This window comes from Corvus cornix, chromosome 5 (genome assembly GCF_000738735.6).
Source record: "Corvus cornix cornix isolate S_Up_H32 chromosome 5, ASM73873v5, whole genome shotgun sequence".
Taxonomy (NCBI): domain Eukaryota; kingdom Metazoa; phylum Chordata; class Aves; order Passeriformes; family Corvidae; genus Corvus; species Corvus cornix.
The window spans coordinates 48480227-48503930 of NC_046335.1; the positions used below are offsets into that span (position 1 = coordinate 48480227).

Consider the following 23704-nt stretch of genomic DNA (forward strand, 5'->3'; position numbering starts at 1 on the left):
CTTCAGTCTGATAATCTGCACCATGTGTTTACACCCTGGCTGGGTTTCCAGCACCAGTTTGGTGCCCTAGCGGCACACACAGTGCCTTCGCAAGGATGTGCCCTGGCATGCAGCTCCTCTGGCTGCACTTCAGCACCTCCTTTTCAGTGCAGCTCTTTCAGCAGCTCCCAAGTGTCTAACGGGGCTTGGGTTTTTTCTTTTTTTGGGGGGTGGGGTGGGCAGGGGCGTGATCTTGGTGTGCTGCTTCTTTTTCACTCTCTAGCAATACCATTTCCATCTTCTCTTTCTGCTCCATCACTGCACGCTGGTGTCCGGTCTCTGGCCTTGCCTTCACCTGTATGTTGATGTTTCTCTTACCCCAACAGGTCTCTCACCCTGGGCTCTGCCTGCCTCTTGTGCCCTCCTACCAGAGCAGAAATAAATCCCTTCAGTAGTCTAGTGATATGCTGTGCCCCATAAAATGGCATTGTTAATGTGAGTTGTAGGATTGCGTTAGCCAGAAAGAATGAGATAAAACCATGGCTACAGAGATGGGGCTTAAATTCCTGCCTCCAAAATGCGATGCTACTATACAGAAGGGAAGGACTAAGTGCAGAGAGGTTTTGAAAGCCACCATGTGGGTATAAAGCCTTTTTTGTTTGCGGAATTATTATGTCATCCCTCAGTCATGCAAATGTCGTCCCAGAAGAAGGACTTTTTCACATTGCTGCCCTGTTCTGGAGAAGTCCCTCCCTGATTATTCATGACCACTGACTCCTTCAGCCATGTGCCCCTTTCCTCAGGGCTGTAGGGGGGAAAGAAATTCCCTGACGTAGTGAAAGGCAGGAAACATCCAGTGTACACAAAATGACTCAGTCTGAAATATTAATGGCTTTTCAAAAGGGTAATTAAAATCTCATGCAGCCCAGTTATGGTCAAAAAAGGTGTCTGTCCTGTGTGAGGTTGAAGTTTGTAACAGTAACATGAATGTTTGTCAGCAATGAGAGCCCAGAGCTGGAATGATGGGCAGCGTGAGTTCCGTACTCTATCAAAGTCTTGGTGTGAAGTAAATTAAGTAATTATATTTAAAGACACTGTTGTTTCACTTTATTGCAACCTTTCAGCACAAGTGCTTGATAGTTTCTGTGTGGTTTGGTACTAGATGATGGAGCCTTTTAGTTCTGTCTGTTCCATCCATGTCTACATTTGCAGCTATCAAATGTTTTGCTGTTTAGTGCATGTTTTTAGTTGAAGATCCAAGTATTTTCCCCTTGCCGCTTAATTGCTCCCTGTGGCATCATTATGCCCTGTGCCTTTGGTTTTGCTTCGTTTGGTTTGTGACGGACAGCACAAGGTGGGAACACCCTTGGAGACCTCCCAGGTCCATCTTGAGTATGCTTCCTGCCTTGTCTTTTAGCTCTGCTTCTTTTCTTTGTCCCCTTCATTGGCCTGAAGGGATGAAAGAAAACCTTTGAAAATCTCCTGTTTGGTGGCTGCTTTAACTGGTCCCTCAGGCTTTGCCTGCTCTAAAGCCATCCTTGGTCTACAGTGCTTTAGCCCAAATTTCTTGGGATCTAAACTGAAGCATTTATTAAGATGTAATCCAAAAGGGAATCATGTTTCCTTACAATAAAATCCAACCCATGAAATGAGGTTAGTGTGAGCCTTAGAGGCAATGCAAAGAAAGGAACAGCTGCTGAGTGTGAGGAGCAGTACATTAAATCGATCAGCTTGAAACCTCTAAGGTCAGTCCTGTTTCCTCAGATGAATGCCATAGGCTCTGTCTCAATGGTGCCTCTATTTCTCTGCTGATATTTTACCAAAGTGTCGCTGTAGGGAAGGGTTTAATTTTATTTTGTCACCTTATCTCTGGGAACCACTTCAGCTCCATTTCCATGACGTTCCTGAGGAGCGTAAGACTAGAAAGGGATTTATTGTGTCTTTGAACTGCCTTTTGCGCCGAGGAATGAGGATATAATTGTAACATAGGAAGGACAAACAGAACATGTTCAGGCTTGTCCTGCCTGATCTTTCCCTGTTTCTTTTTTTTTTTCTTTTGCCCCTTGCAGCTAGCACTCATGACTGGGACTTTCCAGCCGATAAAGTCTTGGCTAGCCTCGGGGCTAATTTGCTCCTAGCAAAACCAGCTCTCTGGCCGTCTGGATGTGCGGTTTCTTTTGATGCCAGCAGGACCAGGATTTGCCACCAGAGCATCCATCTCTCACTGTTCACATCTGTGGGATGAGTACAGGGGGAGTCCAAGGCAGATGGCTTTCATATTCCCTCTGGGATAATTTTTTCCACACGGTTAGTGATCTTTGAATACTCTCTTCTCTTTTGGTTATGTTTGGATTTTACAAGAAGTAGGTCTGGGGAAGAAGTTAAAGGCATGTATTAACCAGATTTAAAAAAACCCACAAAGAACATCCCTAGAGCCTTCAAATTCCATGGTACTTTGCTTTTACGATATCACAGTGTAGTTGTAGGGTTTGTTGGCTATGTCTGTAAATACAATAAGTTGTGCTCAGTTTGTGTAATTTAATTTTTAAAAATTGCCTTTGTCGGAGACCACTGCTAGACTTGATCTGAAGCAGGGATTAAAGGTAAAGATGTTGGTACCAAGCTCATACCACCTATTTACTCAACTGCTGCTCTCTGATAATTTATTGAAGAGCAGTGAACTTCAAGTCCTTTCCTGCTGCTAATCCCTATCCTTGTGCTCTGGCTGGGATCTTTGGATTGGGTGCTGCCATTTTGATGGGGATTGGCAGCCATCGCATCTACACTGCTGATGTGGGGCATGATCTTAAACCATTTTCAGCTTTTACTGACTTTCATCTTTTCCATAGTGCCTGCAGTCGATCTTTTCCAGCCCCTTTTCCATTATACCTCCTGCTGCAGCCAGGATCACAGCTTTTCTTACTAATTTCTCAGGATCTGCATTGCTTGTTTTACTCTCATCCTGTGGTTTTTGCTCAGTCCTTCCTCAGACAAGTTTCCACTGACTCAAATTCGTGCTTAAATTGAGTCAGGGCTCTAGGATGTGTCCCCAGGGTGAAGCCTGTTCCTAGGGCAGCTGGTTCTCGTGGAGCTGGGCCAGCTGACACCCGTGTACAACGTCAAGGCTCCTGGGGAGGAATTCTTGAAACAGTAATAGGGATGTCCCACATTTCAAAAATCTACGTGTGTGTGCATCTCTCATCAGTGGTGGTGTAATATGTAGGTGCTGCTGTTGTGTTGTCAGGGTGCTGCAAGACACAGCAAGCTGCGGGTTCCCATTGCATCACTGTTATGGCTGGGGAAGAAAATGGCTTTTGGGAGATCCAGGGAAAAGAAAGAGAAGAGGAAAATCGTGGTACTCTGGTCTGAGCACTAAACTTACATGTGAGATACCTGATTTTTAAGGCTTTTTATTTTCCACCATGGTCTTTATGGGATCTTACTAGGGCACTCAGGTTTTCTGTGCTTCATTTCCCTGTGAGTACATCCGGGGTGTTTGCATCACCACTACCCACAGGGATGTTATGAAGATAAATTATTAGATTTAAAGTGTGAGGTTTTTCAGCTGCCCCTGCATTAGGTCTGTTTCTGCAGGTAAGAAAGGAAAACTTTGTAACAAGACTCTTACAAGGACTGATGCAGACACAGGTCTGGGGATTTGTGTACTTTGGACATCGCAGTATTTCCCTGGTGTGTACAGATGTATGTCCCACAGACTTGGCAGCACTCTGAAGTCCTTGTTTCCATGGCTTTGCCCTGCTGAAAATAAAATTGATGTGAAATGAAGATGTAATTTTTTCCCCTGTGCATTGAAAAGAAAAAAACCCGACAGTCTCAAGGTAACCAATTTCCTAATCAATAAGTTTGTCTAAGTGGATGTCTTTGGTGCACTGAAAGCAGCCAGCTTCTGCAAGGCTTCAGGATACCACAAATACCAGCCTAAAATTATCATTACTGCCGGCCACTAAATAACATGGCCCCTTGCTGCCTTCATAGCACCTGGAATACAGGTGTTCCCTAGGATGTCCTGCCAAAGAAGTGTGTGGCCTCTGGCTCTTGCACCACCAGATGGCTTGAAATGTAAATCTTCCAGCCACAGCAAACCCCAGAAGTGCAGCGGGCCAGCGCTTCTCCCCACACGGCTACAGCAATGGGTAATCGGAGGTTTCCAAACTCCTCTGCAGACAGCTGGCAGCTCACACCTTGCTCACCCCTCCTTATTTCCAACTGCTAATTTGCAATTAAATGCAACTAAAAATACAGTAAACATTCTGCTCACAGTTTTCCCTACAAGTCCATGGGGTAGCTTGCTGCTGCTGCCATTTGGTGGTGAGCAGAGCGGGCTTGTGCCGTAAGCGAGTGGCTGGGTGGAGAGCTGTCCGTGAGGCTGCCTAAGATGTGGTTCCCACTGAGAGCACCCACAAATACCAGTTCAGCATAATGCAGCTGATGCTAACTGGCATCCCTGTAGGTGGTCTCTGTAGTGGGGCCAAGATGAAATGTGGTGTGAAGAAAGAACTGAGTGCTTTCTCTCCCTAAGGGGAGTTCCTCCAACTGAGAGCAAAGGTGTGTGAGGCAGAGCTCAAGATGCAACTGCTGCAGCAGCTCTGTGGTTAAAGCATGCTCTTGTTCAGGGCTTTGGCAATGCTGGAGTCCACTGAAACATGCATAGGATGCATAGAAGCGTCTGCAATTATGTTTGACTGGTATGAAATCCATTAAATTTGCATTCAATTCATTGCTCCAAAACATGCAAGCAACTTTAGTTAATATTGAATTTGCTTTTTAACCCAAATAATTTTCTACTGTGCTAAACAAAGTAGTTGAGAATACGTCACTCAGTGCAAAGTTTCTTAGCCATTCCTTGGCTAGTGTTTCTCCTACTAACTTGTAGAGGAGAAAGCTACTACAATTTGCAAATGCGAAACACAGAGCAACCTCCTTTCTGAATATATTTAACATGCAGAAACCATTGTCATTATGGATGAGGGAAACAAAGTACTTAATTGGAGGAGTTCAGTAAATACAGCAGCAGTGAGACCACTCCTGGTTAGGGCATACGAAGCCTGCCCAAACAAGCAAACTGTGCACCTTCAATTAATGGTTTCGCCCATTATTGAAATGGAGTGACTCACTCATCTCATCCAGATGCCTCCTTCTGGGGTCAAACTCTTCAAGACATCAAATCAGCTGCCCCACAGCCCTCAGGCTCTGTCTTTGCTGGAGAAAGGATTGGTTTCAAGTGGCCTGTTGTGCAACCAGAGAGGTTGCAGTGGGATGCTGGAAAGTCTCCCACCTGACCCATGAAATGCCTTATTTGTGACTTTTGGGTATTAGTGTTTCAACACTGCTTCCCATACAAAATTAGTCTTAATGTGTCCTATTTCATTAAAAGGTCTTGCTAGACAAAAATGCTGGGGCCCTTCATTAAGCATGGCAACGTTTTTCACACCTTGAGGAAGGCGGTGTTGGCTGCCACTACTTGTTCTGAGGCAAGATCAGTCTGTGCCATACCTCTGGTAGGATGCTGCATTTACAGTTACTTACCTCAAGGTAAAGAATTAGCTTGTTTTGCCAGGGATTACGTAGCTTAAAAATGTCATTCACATGAGCACGGTCCTGGTAAGAGATGAATTTTAAGTGTCAGACTTGGCTAGCCAATGACTTCTCTACTTATTTACCTCAAAGCCTGTGGATGTGGGGTGCAGAGGGACTCCTTGCTTTTGTGTGACACAAGGGTCACTCTCAGGGGTCACTGCAGTAGCATAACCAGAGCCCGGCTTGCAAAAGGGACTGACAGAGGCAGAAGCTAGAGTCCTTCGGTGGGCTGATGCTGGGGCCCCTCCAAGTTTGGCAAAATAGGTTGTTACCTGCAGCATCAGACTATCTGCCTACAGTCCTGTTGTCTACTTGCCAGAGTGTTGAGAAGGCACAGTCTTTGCAGAAAGCCAGAGCATCTGGTGTCTGTGTCTGCTTTTGGATGGTGGGTGAGGTCCTCTTGGAAGTAGCAGTCACTGCCTCACTCCTTAGCGCCAGCAAAAAAGGCAGTGGCTTGCCAGAACTCTCTTAGTGCTTTCTTTGCCAGCCAAATCCTACCCCTTCCCCTCACAGGAACTACCCAGACCCCACCCCTCATCCTTGGGCAGCAAAATTCAGCTCTACCCACACACTGCTTTGAGCCAGCTTTGAGTGAGTGAGTGCATCATGATAGGTGAGAGGTAACAACTCCAACCGATGCCAAGCTTGCAGATCTTCCAAAGCCACTGCTGTGAGTCGAGACTTGATGTGCTGCGAGTGCAGCTCAGGTTACTATAGCAAATCCTTAACAGTTTCCTGCCTAGCTGAGTCTTCTGGAGTCTGAAGCATTGTAACCTCATAAAAGCTGGAAAAAGCTTGAACTCATTCAAAGATTATTTCACACCACCTACAGTACTCTATGAAGTCAGACATGCTGTAACATATAATTAACGATGTGTTTGGTGGTGAGTCACTGAGTAGTCTAGCAAGCTCACCTTCAACCAGTCTGTGTGTGGGAGTCCTTACCCAGCGACACACCCGAACTGAGCATTTTAATAATTTACCACATTCTGAGCTTGGAAGAGTAGTTTTTGTTGCTTAATTAAGCAATTAAAAGAAAATACTTAAAGGCTTTGCTACCTGTTAGGGAACAAAGCTCCACCATGAAGGAGAAGGTGGGGGAGAACCCCAAAAAACTATTAGTTTGTAATACAATTTTATATTACTTTCTTTGGTGTATCCAAGAAAAAGGTCAAGAGATGGGAGACTGCACCTTTGTGTTATATTAAACAGTCACTTGATAAGGTAGATGAACATTTCTTGGACTGAAATGTGGCATTACCCTTTCCCAACTGCATGTCCTCTCAAACATAAAGTTGAGAGCTCTCATTATTCTTATTTATTCTCTAGAATGTTTAAGGGTTGCAGAAAAAAAAGCAGCATTTTCCAGGGAATGAGCAAAATGTGCCTATCCGGCTTGTGACATGGTGGTGGGAGACACGGTTTTGATCCCCAGTGTAGAGAAGGAAATTGCATTTGCATCTCAATGTGATCTGGTATCCTTATCCCTTCTCTGACAAAAATCACAGTAAGAATCCTAGTGAAGAGCAAGAGTTGGACAAACTTGCATAATACTTCTCTGATTACTTTTCCAGCCTCCAACTATTTTCAGCTCAGGGGATTTCCTGACATGAATGAATGAATATGATTCATGATGCTTTAGCAACTTTCAGTGCATCATTCTTCTCAGTGCTTATCTAATCTCTCCTTGTACCTGTCCAAACCTTTTGCTTCCACAACAACATAAGCAACAAACTCCACTGACCCTCTACATGTTGCAAGAAGGATTAGGCCTTTCTCTTTCTTTTGAGTCAGTCTCTGACAGTTTTGTTTGGTGCTTCACAGTTTTTGTGGTGGAAATGACCATGTCACATCCTGCCTGCCTGCTCCAACTTTATTAGACGTCCCTTGATCATCTCCTTCCTGGGATGAAGGCTCTCAGCCTCCTCAGGCATAAAACCAGTTACCATGAATTGTCCTTGTTGCCATCCTCTGAGCCTGTCCTACTCCTTAGACACCTTTCTGAGGGGAGGGCACCAGGATTCCATGCACTACTCAAAGTACTGGTGAACCAGAGGGTTATGGAATGGTCTAATGAAGTTCTGTGTTCATTCGCTGTTTCTTTCATGGCAATCTCTAATGTTTGATTAGCTGATGGTTTTGTGGAATAGTCCATGATAGTCCAAAAGTCTCATGCCTGAGTAAAAACAAGCTGTTCAGAAACTGTAATTTCATGTATGAATTTAAGACTTGTTTAGCCTGCGAGCATCTAATCTAACTTTAAATCTAATCTGCATTGACTTTCAGCTGCCATGCTATTGCCCAATCCCTCAGCCCTGTGAGGGCCATATGCAATTCCCCACTGGCTGTTCTTTTCCCAGTACTCTTCTAGTAGCATATTCTCAGGAAAACATCATACTTCACTGCTGTGCCAGATTGTTCACAGATAGGTTGAAGAGCACATGTCCCAGCCTCACCAAGATGCCTCTGATGTGAGCACTGACCACCAACACGTACTTTCTGATGCCTATCTTGGCTTGTCCCAGCTCATCCAATATTAGCACTGCTGGGATCAAAGCCAGGTGTTGCAAGCCCCCATTCAGGGAGTGCAGATCATACTTGGTCCTTGTCTAGACTTCTCCATTTCTAGGCACACAGGGTGATACTGTGTATAAGTGTGAGGCAAGCAATGCCTAAGCTGGCTAAAATCTTTTGGAGAATGCATCTTATTCCCCCATTTGTTATAAATTCATGTAAATGTGCAGGTGTTCAGTGAACCGAGATGCCAGTGGGATTGTCTATGCCGTGCAATAGGGAAGAGCAATAATCACACATACAAGTGAAGCTTTGAATTACGAAAGTGCAGTATTTGGAAATAGGGTGTTTTACCAAAAAAAGAGCACGCAAGACTAAATGATACTTGAAATTAGCAGCAGATTATGGGCCAAGCATGCAAATCCGCCCACATCTTATTGAAGCGTAACTGATATCCCTCTTCCGGCAATTAGGCGAGTTCCGCAGAAGAGCTGTGCTGGATCAGGCAGCACAACAGTCTGGTACGGCCAGGCTGCTCCAGCTGCCTGGGAATTAGCATCCTGCCACAAGGATCTCCTTCGTGCTCCGGCAGCGGGAGCTGCCGTGCCTGAGCCGGGGCAGGGGCTGGCTCCTTCCAGCTGCTTTTCATTGCTGGGATTGTCTCTGCAGCAGGCACTCGGCAGGGACAGATCCCTTTGTTGCTGCAGAGCCCCTGATGGACAGCCAGCCTTATGCATTCACACAGAGCAGTGTGTACCTAGGGAGCTCTGCCAAAGGAGGATTTTCCCCATGGAAGAAGCCCAACTCTTTTTATTCAGTGCCCTGCGTTGACCTAGTGTTTTTTCTTCAAGGTTGAGTGTCAAGCCCCACCAGCAACCTTCCTTGGGCTGGGTCAGAGACACACACAGGAGTGAATGTCCTTTAAGGGAAGTTAACCCACAGGTGGCTCCAATGGCTTGGGATGGCTGTGAAGTCCTGTCCCTGCCCCATTTCTGATGTCCCCAGCACACGGCAGCTCTGATGTACTGCTGTGGTTGCACTCCTGGCTCTTTGCCCTGTTAATGCACCAGTACCAATCTTCAGCATCCCTCCCTCACTCAGTTCTGATGGAAGCAGGTCATGGAGGCTGCCCATACCCCTCTTCATATTTTTTTCCTTCCGCACCACACGAATTTTCCAGATGTGGCTGCCACTAGAAATAAGCAGTTGAATGAGCACTTGTCTGCGGGTGACTCATTCTCACCCTGTGAGGGGCTCTCTTGAGGGTGTGGATGTGAAGTCTCACTCCCTCCATGAGCAGCCTGCAATGATGTCAAGCTCATCATAGTGAAAAAAAGCCTCCTGCTCTGCCTGAAGCAGTGGCAGCCAACGTCTGCTGCTCCTCATCTAAAGCATATATGGCAAAAAGAACTCCCTTTTTGGTCATGGTTTCCAGTTCCATCAGGATGATGAACTCCCCCCTTTTCCTGGTGATGCATGGGAGGGGGTGGCTATCCACTCAAGTTTTTTGTTCTGTGTCAAGAGACAGAAGACACTTATCCATGTCTTTGTGTGATGTTTCTTTCCATGGGCACAGGAGTAGGAGCTGTAGAAAGGAAGACTTGGGGAAGTTTTGTTTGCCTCTCAAAGGCATGGATAATGTGATGGGTGGTCCTTCTTCCATAGTGCTGCCTTGAAGTCTGCTGAGCACTGGGTTGTCTGAGTTTATGTGTGTTATTGTGCTGTTTCTTGCCCTGGGCTGGGGAAGCCAGACTAGCTCTGTACATTGGCATGAACATCCTAGGAAATGTGGGAAAATTCTGTACGCTCAATAAGTCTTTTTTTGGTTGAGGCTTTTGTGGGTTTTGTTTTTTAAGAAGGCTTGGTGAAATTTTGTGCTTGGGTTTCTTAGGGGTGTTTTCAGTTGGTTTTTGGTTTTGGTTTTTTTGTCTTTAGGCAGAATCTCCACAGTATGGACCAGACCACAATGGGTCAGAGATGAAATGCATTCAGTAAGGCAGTAAAACAGAGTTCCTTGAACAAAACTATCACTAATTTACAATAAGTTATGCAGTAAGTTTATATATCACTAAGTTACCAGGAACACAGTGGTCATTGCTCAGTTTCTTACAGACCTAAAGCTGGTTACCAGAGCCCAGGGTTTGGCATAATGATTTCACCTGAACATTCTTTTTTTCACTTCAGTTTTTTGCTTTGCTTTACTTTTTAACTCACCAGCTTTTTTTCACCCATAGCTGCCCCTCTAAGGGTATGAGGGGATAGTGTGGCCAAACTGCAATCAAAGAAATATTTTGAGAGTCCTCTCAGAGCTGTTTAAGGAATCTGGGCCGACTATGAATGCCGGCTTTATGCAGCACAGTTTTGAAGTAGGAGTGAGTCACTAAAAAACAATCTGTGCTGTCTCCATGTTCAACTTTGACTTTATTAAGAAAAAGAGAAAGAAAACAAACACAATCCCATTCACTGCTGAAATACACATTGATCCTTTAATCCCCAGGGAATCACTGGGAGCTGCCTCCTTCTCGAAAGAATCGCCGTATTGACGCAACGTTTAATTGTGCAATTACACGCGTGTGTTCTTCTCCTGGGCTTTGCAGAGCTGGGCTCTGTGGCTGGAATGCTAATGGGGAAGCCACTGATACCATCTCGTGGCACATGCAGCCTGAATGCAGCCTCCTGGCTGGCAGCAACCCCTAGATACCGGCCTCCATGGTCTGTCCCAGGCTTTTCAGGCAGGAAATCAAAGATGGGAATTGCAGCTGGGCAAGAACTGGAATTTGGGCTGGAGCCCAAAACTGTGTCCCCTCTTGGTTTGTTGTAGCTGCCCTTGGTGGAAGCAGGAGATTCCAGTGCCCAATCCCTGCTCGGCGCTGCCTGAGGGTGGTGGCTGGCAGGTACCAGCTGGGATTCTGCTCAGGCTCCCTCTCTGTGAGCTGGGAACATGCCTGCAAATGCCTGGCCAGTGGCCTCTCTCCTGCTCCTGGTCCACTGCCTGATGCCCACATGCTGCACATGCCTTTGTGGCATTGAGTTTTTCATGGAAGTTTTGCTGAAAGCATTGCTTCAAAGCTACTGGGAAATGCTCTGCACATGTATTTGTACATATGTGTGTACCTATATACACCCACACATGCTCGTTTGGCCAGGCCCTGCTTTTCACGAGCTGCATTTGCTGTAAAGTTTGCCAGGTTATTCGGATGCTTCACATGTGCCACCTCTGACTTCAGGGGCATGTGACAGGAGCTGGAGAGCCTCTGTGAGCCCTTGCTGTGTTACTGTCATGTCTTGATTCAGAAATTGAACTCTGGTTGCATTCATTTGGCTCATACTAATTGACCCTGATGGGAGCAGGTTGTGAAGGAACATGGAGTAGCTCCTCACTTTGCTGCCCTTGGGAGGTGTAGTGAAGGTTGGGATTTACCTGCCAGTAAATACAGGGGCTGGCTAAGAGTTAGATGGGAAGAAATGCAACCCTCCTCCAGCTGGCTTTGGATCCTAGGATTTTTTGGGGGTTAATCTGTTTACCAGTACATTTCTATTAGTGGTTTCAGCATCAGTTCTGCTTTCCCACCAGCATTAAGGATGGAGTTTCCAGATGGGTAATCCTAGCTGTCAGCCTCTCGTCCGTTTTCCACGGCCACAGGCTACCAACATGCCTACATGCCACACCATGGGTCCTGTGGCACGTGGCCATCCCACTTTTTGAAACCATTTAGAACTCTTTAAAAGGATGCTTTTAATGCATCCACCACATTTTACCTATTGGCTTCAGGAAAGTGAAAAGGAGAGGCTTTTGTAGGTTGTGAAGCAGTGCTTGGCTGATGTTACGGATTCCTGGCCTCCAGGTCCCTCTGCTCACGTTCTCTTCCTGTTTCTCTGAAAGTTTTAAGTCAGGACAAGCTGCAGTTAGTCATGTTGGCAAAAACTAGTCCTCCTTGAGCCTAGTTCCTCCTAGTCCTAGATTCAAGTGTTTTCCCCCTACAGCCAAAATCTTTGCATCCTCCTGAAAGCAGGATCTTGGCACACATCAGTCCCATGCAGGATAGGAAAATGTGCTTTATTCCTCTGTTTCATGGCAAGACTGAAAACACAAAAAGAATAGTGGGCAGCTGTGGTCTTAGCTGACAGCTGAGAGGGGCTTTGCTAGCAGAAATCCCCAGGGAAGACCAAGGAGGCTGCTGACAAATGTCAGGAAGGGGCTCTCGCTACAGATTAAAAAGCAGAGGAATTATAAATAACATGCTGAAGTACACAGATAAAGTTACCCAAGTTATTCTGACCATAAAGCCCAGGACAGTAAAGGCCCTTAATCTCTCATTAATCAACAAGAAGCTGGAAGAGGCCATACAATGAACTCAGCTGCCAAAGCTGCTGTGCCCTTTTGCTCCCTTTAATTTAATTGTATTAGTCCTGCCCGCAGCCTTTGTTCTTCCGCCCTGCTCAGGAAATCTGCTGCTGGGTTTGGCAGGGCTCACTCTGGTTCCACATGGCTGCTTTGTGGACAGCCAGGAGGGATGAGGGGGAGAGCAGGAAGGTGAAGAGGATGGGAAAAGGTCCCACGGGAGCAATCTGCTTGATGTACTTCATTTATCTTAATAGTGCCATTGCATCCCTTCCTGGTGAAGCTTCCTCCTGATAAGCCAGACAGACAAAACTGAATGCAAAAGGATTCTGGCTGATATCAGCAGAGCTGGGAGTTCATGTCTGAATTTTAAAATAAAAAAACAGTCGAGTGACCACGAGCCAGCTCTTGTTCAGCAGGAGCTCCTAACCCAGCAAAGCATTTCTACCACCAGCTCCCTTGGTTTCACTTCATCTCTCTTCAATGAGCCAACAAAGAAATGCAAAAGGTGGTTTCCTGGACACAGGTGAGTTATGTCAAATTTCAGCATTCGGCCCTGCTGAAGGATGAGACAGCAGAGCAGCTACCTGGAGGCTGTACCTTCCTCACCTTTCCATCAAGGAACAACAGTGCTTAATGTGTGGAAAAAGATGGAGCACTTACAGAAAGATGTGCTTAGGAAGAGGGATTTTCAGATGACTTTGAATGCTTCAGGCTTGTCTGGGAAACACAGTTTTGAGCTCCATATTTTACTGGATTTCTCTGATTCCAGCAACTGGCAGTACAAAATTCCACAAAGCCATTTTATCAAGGCCAAGTTTTCCCAAATATGTAAATTGTCAAGGTTCTCCTCTCGCTTTCACAGCAGTGAATTAACGGTTCTATGCTTGCAGTGAAGTAAGCACAGGGCATTGTTTGCTTATAGTTTTGCAGAGGGATCCTTCCATCATTGCTTGCTGTAGTTCTTCTTGGATTTAAAGAGTAAAACATGTTTACATTTGTATGTGGGATTCTGGACTACCTCAGGAGAAAGTAGAACTGGAAAGGAAGTTTTTCTGGCTGATGAAAAATTTTGAGATGTGTTTTTTACATATCAGAATGAAAGCTTGAAATATAGAAGCTGCCAGGAAAAAAAAAACAACCAACCAAAAAAACAAAAAACAAACAAAAAAAAACCAAACCATAAAATCCCTGCACATTTAGCCAGCTGCAGCTACTTATTTTGGGTTATTTTATCCTTTTTATTTTCTTAATAAATTTACTTTATGTCACAAGGCAAAGCAGAAATTCTGGATGTCTCGGATAAAAATTTTTGTCCATAAATTTGATTTCAGTAGTTTGGGAACTGCTTGGCATATAATTTTAATTTAGAAAGTGGCAATCTGCTGCACTAAAAATGAAAAGTAATGATCCAGTAAATGACTAATTTTGTGGTCTGAGTTAATTAGTGAAGCAGCTTGGTGGATAGAAGGCAGCAGGTCTAAATTACTGTGCTAAGTCCTTTTGCAGTAAGATATTATCTGGCTTTGTTGTTTTAATAATAATTAATGAGAATTAAAATATTCAGCTGGGATTTTTGCTGTTACTGTTAGCAGGAATATGCGTGTGTGTGTATATATATATTTATATTTGTTCTTTGATGCTTTTCTTGCTTGTTTGCATCTCAATCCTTGACTGTCTTGCTCTGTGACTTAAATAATACTCCAGAAATTATTCAGACTGTGCCTTTGTCTAGCATGGAGGAAACTTGAGGCTTTTACAATTAGTGCTGCTGGTTATTCCATGAAAAACATACACCGTAGTCTGACAAGGAAATCAGCAGTAAAAAGTCAGAATATCAGCAGTCTCTCATCAGCAAGCTCACAGGGAGCATCAGCTGGGGGCTCGCAGCTCACTTTTACATCTTGTTTTTGGCAGCACAGGTTGCTGAAAATGCAGGGATGGCACAGTCACGTCCAAGTCTGCATGGACCTGCACAATTCCAAAGCCCTCTCTGGTGAAATCCAGGCATTACTTTTCTGAAGTCCAAAATGCTTAAATTTTGGTGCCTTCAAGGCACCATGGTGGTCACTTTGTTTTTTGCTCTCCATGACACCAGCCTTTGGTGTTTCTGCTGGGCATTCCCACCCCAAACTTGCTTGCTGTGGTTGGTTTTAAGCACATGTTTTAGGAAACCCTACAACTAACTGGGTTCTCATGATGGAGGAGACTTTTAATGAGCCGGTTTAGTGGATAATTGCTCTCACTGTTAAAACAAGCTTCTCTGTGTTTTCAGCTCGACTTTCCTCAGTTTCAGTCTTCCAGCGCTGGACTTTGCTCTACTGTGTTTGTCAAAATTAAAGCCCTGTAGAGTGGAATCTTCCCACATACCCTTAAAGACTAGGAGGAGTCATTTCTTAATCGCCTTTTTTAAGAGGATAGTGATAATTGAGGACTAATTACGGGCTCTATTGACTTTTTGTGTTTGTGTTTTTTAGATAAGTTGTAATTGTTCCATTTTATGATTGTACAACTATAGTTAATAGCTGCTGTTCACTGTGCCTACATCTAAGGATGTGGCCCCACTTCTGTCTGGGGCTCTGAGGGACAGTTGAAGGGGTATTGGTTTGGTTTTGGGCACCTGTGGAGAAAAGTAAGTGCATCAGTCAAAATGCTGTTTACCTTCTCAGAAAGTTTTGTAATCATGTTTTTTATTTTTAATGCCTCCTTTTCAAATGGTATCGTGTCTCTGATGGGTTTAGTTCTGCTTGTAGGCCGTATTCTACCATCTTTAATCATCTGGAGTACTTTCTTCACTTTCCCTAGCTTCATTTGATTTCACTGAGAAATTTCAAGGAGTGAGATGATTACTTAGATGAATGAAATTGGGGATTAGACGGGGATTAGATGGATTCTAATAAGCAGATGCTGTGCTTTCTGTGGGAAGATTTCTAAGCTTCATTAAACCAAAAGAGATCTTTTTCCCCGGACACTTAGGATTTAAGAACATTGTATAATACGCTATTATTAATAAAAATTATAAACTATCTTGATGGCAATATCCATCTTTTGGTGAAATTTCTTACTGTGGTCATATCCAAACCCTCCATGAAAGGATGTGAGTTCTTTTAATGCCTTATGTACTGTGACTTCAAGAGGAATTGTTCCTCATCCAAATGCCCAAGCCTTTGCAGGATGGAGGCATAAATATCTTGTTTATAGTATTTATCCAGTTACCTGTATTTTTTCTGTTTGCAGCATTTATTCTCCTGCATATGTTGGGCTGGTGGGAAGTCTCATCAACACCCTGATAGCAATGGTTTGGATCCCTTCGCAGACTAAACCAAAGTCAGACCATCATGTGCCAGAGAACAGTACGTATATGGTGGTTCTGATAAATAGTACGTGAAAAGGGACAGGGGATTGACATGCTGCAAGAACTGCTGAAGGACCTTGGGGCTACATTTAAGGACAAAAAGGTCCCAACCTCGAGATGCTGGCACTTCAATGTCTAAGCTGTGCTTACAGAAGAGTATTATTCCAAATATATAGATCACTCTGCCGTGTAGAATTGCAGTCCTCCAGCCCAGACTTGTGTCTCAGAAAAGGTGATTGTGGACCCCTTGCTGGGGGTTAGTTTGGTCTGACAGGGGAGGCAACCCCACTGTCTCAGAGGGTTCCTCCGCATGCAGATGTGGCACCAGCTCCCGGCCTCCTGAGATGTGGCTTTTGGGTGGTGAACCTGAGCAGAGTCTCTGAGTTTCTTGCTTTCTACCCTTAACCTGTATAAACAGAGTATAAACCCATATATCATCTTCTGCAGGAACATCTGGCAGCTTGTTTAGCATCAGAGAAATCCTGCGCCTGATGAAGTTTCCAGGAGTAATGGAAGTTTTCATAGTCAAGGTCTTTGCTGGACTTCCCATAGGTAAATCTCACCCATTACCCATGATTGCTGATGTATTTAAAATAGGATGACTTACACTGTAGACCAGGCTTGTCTCAAGTTACTGAAAGCACATTGCTTTTGATTACAGAGCAGTGAGGATTCACCTCCTAACTTCATGTTGGATATTTTCAGGTAGTCTCAGCTACAAGGGATCAAACCCCTGGGTCTTAATGTCAAACACACTACTTGTCATAGGCTGCATCTGGGAGTTTTGGCAAATCACTTAATCTCTCCATCCCCCTCACTGCAATCTTGTCTGTCACTACTCTTAGGGCTGTAAGCTCTTCAGAGCAGAAGAAAATCAATTGTCCTCTGCCAGAGGAACTGAGGTCCTTCCTGATTTTACTTAGTGACTTTAAGTTGTACGTGTATCCTAACCTTTTTCCCAACAACTAAAAATTATTGATGGATGAGAGGGTCGGGCTGCACCCAGGGGAGCCACAGCATGTTCCTTCCCTTGCACATTCATGGTGGTGCTTTTTCTTCTCTTCCTCATATGTTTTGCTGGGGTTTTTTGTGTCATGGTAGGAACCTGCTGCTACCTCAAACCCTTCCAAAACCCATCTGTTTCCCTGCTTCTTCTGAGTCAGTTGCTGTCCTGGCATGGTCCAGATCTCCCTATTTGCCTGACTACATATCCTTGGCCATAATTTAATAATCTTCAGTTTTGCCTACCCTCTAGCTTCTTTCCCCACATACTTGACTAGAGACAAGCTGCATGTCATCCTTGTCAGTGATGTGTAAGGACAAGGTGATGTTCCCTGCCCTTCCACACACAAAGCCTTCATGGCCCTTCTCCCAGTCAAACCCAAAAATGCAGTTTCTCTTGATGATGATTTCAAGAACTGAGTTTTGTGCACATCATAACACCTGTGTATCGTGCATCTGAACAAACTAAGACACTTCCCTTCCAAACAGGGATCCTAAGAGGGGACTTAAGGCACCCTAGCTTTTAGACTTTGCATCTTTTTCAATTCAGTTTTGTCTGGAGAAGCCCTTGAAGTTTAAATAACGTGAAGCATGATTTAAAAATCAAATTATAATTTGTCAACTTTGTAAATTCAGTTTAGAAATGAAAGTAAATTTGGCTATGGAGTGTGGCTGAGTCGGAAGGGGATGGCATTCCTGGGCTTGGTCAGGCTCATCTGTTATTCCTTGCTATGTCTCTGGGGGAACAAGTCCTACTGGAGTTGTAGAATAACATTCAGGGAAGTAAAGGATTTCTGATTTTTTGTTTTCCTTGTTGTGTGTAGGTGGTACTGGCAGAGATCACTAATGCCAGTTGGTCCTACCCCTGCCACTGGAGACAGGATTCAGTCTCAAACCACTGCTGGCTTGACCTAATAGTGCGATTTTTTTGGTTCTTAAGAAGATAAACTTTTAAAACTGTACTCCAAAAACTGTACTCTATAAAAGGACAGCATTTCACAGAATGGGAGAGATGTTTTAAGAGGGTTTTCTTTGCTGATTCTGGCTCATTTCTCAACTTAAAGCAGCATTCATTTCTCTGTTAAAAATGCCTGAGACTGGATCCATATGAGCTCTGCACAGTAATTTCCTGTGTGCTCTCTTTCTTCCAAAGGCCAGGCAAAATGCACTTTGCTTTAGTTATTCCTGCCGAAATGCAAATTCCTGCCTGTTACAGAATCCATTCTTTCTCTGTGCAAAGCAAAAATGCTCACCCAACCGAAAAAAACATCTCCTGCCCAAAACTGCAAGGCAATTCCTAGGCAAAGAGGATGGAGGCAGTAAAGCTGGGATTTAAGGCAGGCTAACAGTCTGTCACTGAATGCCTGGGAGTATTTCTGTAAGGGTAGGAGATGGTTCACTTGAGGCATTCCTGCTGTAGCACTCACACTACAGTGAGGAATGATTAAAATCCTACTGACTTCTCTTTACAGGCCTCTCTTCTCTTCAGATCGCTGACCAACTGATGGCAGCTGAAAGGGGTTCTGGCCATCACTAACTCTCTGCAGCTCACAGCTGGAGGCTGAGTTCCTCATGAGCTCATTTACCTTTCATCTCCAGGCTGCAACTGTATAATTAATTAGATTGCCCAAATTACAGACTGTTCTCTATTTACTTTGTAAACAAGTTTGTGATACACAGCAAAGAAAATCTTTTGTCCCTTATGGATCTCATTGTTGTCTAAAATTAGCTTGTTTGAGACTGAAAGAACCTCCCCAGGAGGGCTGCAGGGCTGGGAACCTCCTGCCTCTGTTGCACAAAAGCAGGGATGTGGGCTCTGTGCCTCTTGCAGGAAAGGAGCTGCCAGGGATTGGACAGGCAGCAGACAGCTCCAGCACAGCCGGGTTACCTTCTCAGCTGACCTGGGAAAACAGAGTCTCATTACTTTGTGGTAGATAAGGGACAGAAAGAAAAACAAGAAGATAAAAATATCAAACGTAACTCTCATTGACAAGAAATCACCAGGGCCTTGAAAACACTGAAAAATAGCTGCTTGTGTGAATCTTTGGCTGCCTAATCCCTTTGGAAAATCTGGTTTTGACATGATTGCTTTAGCACCTGCATCCCATTTTTTAAAGGATTTTCTTTCACATGTGGAGCAGGGTTTCGCAGTGAGCCTTACGGGTCTGCATCCCATCACGTTTCCAGTCCAGCGTAGGAGGGCTGGGATGAGCTCCCAGAGGCTGTGCTTGCCTTCTCACACCATCTTGCAGTAAGGATTGCTAAACTGGCCCTCCAAAACCACAGGCTGCTTTCAGACATGTCACATCGTGGTTTTTGGGTTTTTTTTAAATAGGGTTTGCACTCCTGATTCTCCTTGGTGCTTTTTCTCATCATTCCTGCATCTCACAAATCATTTCCCTGCCTTCTGATGCATAATCCTTGTTATTCATCCCACTGATGCCAGGTTTTCTAAAGAGTTCACTTCTTTCTTAGACCTCCTCAAAAAAGGCGAGGTTTCTGAGGGTATTTTATGCCATTTCCATTTTTTTTCATGCTGAGCCTCTCAGTGTAGACTGAGGGTTATCATTATTTATGTGGCTGCACTCAGCTGACCTGCAGCCTACTCAGCTGGGAACCTGCTGAGATCTTTGTAAGAAATGCTTGTTTCAATGAGTATAACATCTTTTTTAGTTCAGTCTGGGGCTTGCCTTGTGGGTTTCATCAAGAAATGTGTTACCAGTGGGAGAGACCCCCTTAGCTGCTGAAAGGAGAGGGTCAAAAGGGTCTCCCTCCTCCAGGTAGCTTTAAGAGACCATGCAGGCACAGGGATGACACCCATCTAAAAAGGAGAGCTTTGCATCTCCAGGGGAGCCATGCAATGTGTAACTCTAATTAAAGAGCAGAGCCTACTCCCCTGCTCTGAAAGCAAGCAGATTGTTTGGAGGAGAAAGATCCAAATCTGCCTTAACTTGATGAGGGACTTCAAAGGGGAGAGGAGCTGTAGAAGCTGGAGCGAAGTACCAGGAAGAAGCATCAGGTATGTAGGAAGGCTGAGCCCCTCCTAGGTGGTACCTGCAGTGGGGTGCAGGATGAAGGGCGAGCGCCTGCTTCGATCTAATCTTCCTACAAGTGAAACCAAGTGTGGTTTTTCTTTCATTTCATCACGTGTGTCTTTTATAAACATGTGCAACCGTGTTGCCTGATTTGGGTGTTGTGAGTAAATAACTGGTATTTGCATGTTACCTTAAGCTGGCTTGAGCTGAGAACGATTTCAAAGTAACTGGGTAACGACGGGTACTGTCCATGGAGGGGTGTGGGGAAGCCATAGATCTTCATGAGCCCCAGCTCCCAAGCACCTTCTCCACGTCCCTCTCTCCCAACTCCATCTGGCTGGGTTGCAGCTACTCCTGTTAAGGAGTAGGACATGTCTCCAGTAGGGTTCAGGAAGGCTTTGTGGCAGGTCCTGGATGGGAGGGCAGTGCTGCCTCCAGGAAAAGGCTTTAGGTGCTTGGAGGGAGGTTCTCCTTGCTGCAGGTGCTGCACTTGTAGTGCTGGGGTTGGGCTGCTGGATGCAGTGGAGTTGTGCTTGTTTGTTCAGGAGCGGGTCCCCTTCAGCATTTGAACCAGCAATCTGGAATCGCTCTCTTCATCCTTCCAGGAAAAGCTGGCAAACCCTTCCCATGCCATGTCACTTTGCCAGGCCATCAGTTGTCTTCTCAGTCCTCACACATTGCCTCTTGGATTCTGTATTTTTCAGGAAGGAGAGGAACGCGGCTCCCTTTTTACCCAGTCTTTGTAACTCAGAGGCTCTTACAAGGAAAGGCAGGACTGCTAAAGGTCATCTGGGCTCTTCTTCTGTCCCAGAAGGATCAGTGATCTCCAACAGGCGCATTGTGGGGTTCTTCACATGCAGAGAGCCCCAATTTCCTATTGTCTTGGTCCGTCTCAGGTGCACAAGACACTAGGGGAAGCAGCAGACTCTTACCCCACACCACAATTGAAGTGCAGTGTTTTGACACAATATTTTTAATTTGATGGCTCTCTGTGTAGGATGGGAGCATGTGTGAGCATGCCTGTATTTGTGTGTGTTTGACAGAGAGGGAAGTGCACACTATTGTATTTTCATTTGAGATTGAGTGGACGTTCTCTGTTACACTTTCCAAAAATTGCCTCAGTTGAAAAGCAGAGCTGGTCTGTGCTCTTTCTGTCCATACTTTCCTGACTGCTTGTGTTGACATTGCTATCAGTCCCCACAAGAGGTTTTTCATGTGCCACCGACATCATTGCTGAGGTGTGCAGCGAAACCACTGCACTTTGGCTGATGTCACTGGGCTGTTCCCCATGGTGAATATCTGAAGTCAGGCAAAAGGGGCGAGGAATCCAATCAGATTATTTTTATGGTTACAGTCTTGTCTGAACAAATGTTTTCTTGCCGTCTTAATGGTTAGCCTGGCTTTGGTGATACAAATATTTACCAGTTTATAATTAACAGCTGAAACTACAGCCTACATAGTCACATTATTTAAAGATGAAAGTAAGGGGGATAAAAAAGTTAACATTTAAAGATTAAATTACTACAATGACTTTGGATAGCATTCTGCTCGTGTTTATACCCAGTGCTGGCAAACCCAGGGAGAGCTGCTGACTTGGACTGGTGGTGACTGGGAGCAGGATTTGGGCTATTACAGGCAGTGCAAGTATATTGATGTATTCTTTGCATTAACCCTCCCTCCAGGTTTGTTCATGATTATGTTTTCCATCATCTCAATGGATTTCTTTGGCTTGGAAGCAGTGGAGTCTGGATATCTGATGTCATATTTTGGTGTCCTTCAAATGGTAAGTGAAGTGCAAGTCCCTCTCTTAGATTAGCTTGCCACACTGCTACATAGTTCACTACCTTTTGGACACATGCTCTTCCAAATCCAGGTGCATTGTTGACAGGCAAATCCTAGCTCTGCCATATGGCATTTGGCTTCAGAAAGAGAAGTGACTCCAAATTTATTCTGGTTTTGGAATGGGAAGAAATTGGGGCAAGGAATGTCCTGAAAGCTTTCTTCCCCTTTTCCCTCTTTGTGGATCTTTAAGCTGTAGAGCTAAAATTTCCTTGGACTGATATGTCCTGGGTGTTTTAACAAAACTTACATTGAAGCTAAAGTGCCTTCCTTGGCTGAGGTTTTGCCTGGTGCAGGTTAGTTGATTTACATTTATATAGTAGCACCCTGTACACTCAGGAAAGCAGACAATCTTACTGGTGTTTTCACAGATCCCTTCAGTGTAGAAGAACTTGTTTCTGCTGCATGGAAACAAGCACAGCAAGCTTGTGATTTCCAGAAAAGAAAAAAAAAAAACAAACAAAAAAACAACAAAGCACAGAAAGGTGGGTGATGGAACACAGTTAAGAGACTACCAAAATAGATAAAAGGGAAAAGTCAGCTGAACTAGGCAGTAACAGGGTCAAAAATGTCCAGGGATGTGTTATAGCAGAGTGTTCCTTTTGGAGGAAGAGGCTTAATGATTTTGCAGAAAGAGCAGCAGATGGTTATGACCAAGCCCCAAGGTAGGAATGCGAATTAAGCAATATCCTGAAAAGAGAGTGGTCTTGTTATTAAATCCTCTTCATTTCCTGGATATTGCTGCAGAGTTCCTGTGGGATCTGGAGGAGCTTCTCTTTTGGGGAATGGCAGCTTAAGTTGCTTCCCTTATGATTTGGATTTGGCATGGTGTTGTCAGTCACTTGGGCTCTGGCCTGGTCTCACCAAATCTGGGCATCTTGGTAGAGCGACTGTACATCAGCAACTGGATTCTGCAGAGTAAACTGGCTGGAGCTGAGGAGATGGTGCCTTTGCTATGTCCCTCCTGTGAGGGTGGCTTTGGACTTGGTCCTGTGAACATCTCCAACCAGCTGGATGCAGTCCCATTCAGCCTCATTGGAAAGAAGACCAGTTTGCCAGTCCACAGTATGGAAACAGTGTAAAAAGTGGGGAGATCAGCAGCTGCTTTCCAAAGCAAGCTTCTGACCCAAACTCCACTGCTTTCAGAGGCTTTCCCTATGTTAGCCTTGTATGCTGCCTGCTAGACCAGGGTCTGCAGGAATGACTCAGGTTTTAGAGGGACCAAGCCACTGTCTGATATCTTCTTCCCCATTTGAATGCAGAAGGACTCCCCACAGCTGGGCGTTTAACTTAAGAAACACCAGATAAACTCCTGTTACATATGTCTACACTGAAATAAAATTTGGAGTTGCAGCATGGCTGTGGTTGTTCAGAGTTGGGTAACATGGGCAGGAATAGCTCTTGTAAGGAGTGGCTTTGTGTTGCTAGATGGAGCCTGGATGCTGCTGTTAGGTCCAGGATATCTGTCTTGAGGACACTGCTGTTCTGTCTGGAATATCTGTCTGCCTTCACTGCTATTGTTCCCTGCGTTAGTTTGGTTGAAACTGCTGTAGATAAGGTTACCTCCTCTGCTGTGCTGGGGCACCCCACATGGAGACACAGCCCTGGAAGATACGGGAATTACAGCATCCACTCTGCTTCCTAATGGATAATCAGATGCCAGTGCTAACCAGGGACCTGACCCTTCCCAGAGTCAAAGAGTTGCATCCCACAGAAGCCAATCATGCCTATTGCCACAGTTCAACCCAGCAGGGGCCTGCAGTCTCAGGTGAAGTATCTACTCTTCTGGGGAGTCTTTGCCTTGGGACATTTGGCACAGAAACTGGCTTTTATCAGCCAGGCAGTTTTCTTTCATCTGTCCATGTAGTTTCTATCCATGTTGCTATTCCTATTCACAGTGCATGGCTGCGGACATCAGAAATACAGGAGTGAAATGGTCATAGGGTACAAACTTCTTCATGTTGGCACTTTGAGGTTTGCTATCAGAACCCCAAAATGGAAAGGGGAAAAAACGCTCAATTTTTTAAAAGCCCAGGAGAC

General features: G+C 44.8%; 1 protein-coding gene across 1 annotated transcript in view; it reads left to right on the forward strand.

Moving 5' to 3' along the window:
- The window catches only part of SLC22A18 (solute carrier family 22 member 18), a 72465-nt gene that overhangs the window by 32846 nt on the left and 15915 nt on the right, over nt 1–23704 (forward strand). The window contains exons 8-10 of the mRNA XM_019285232.3: nt 15671–15786; nt 16236–16340; nt 21508–21608. Coding sequence (XP_019140777.1) covers nt 15671–15786; nt 16236–16340; nt 21508–21608 — 322 coding nt within the window. The remainder of the gene's footprint in view (nt 1–15670; nt 15787–16235; nt 16341–21507; nt 21609–23704) is intronic.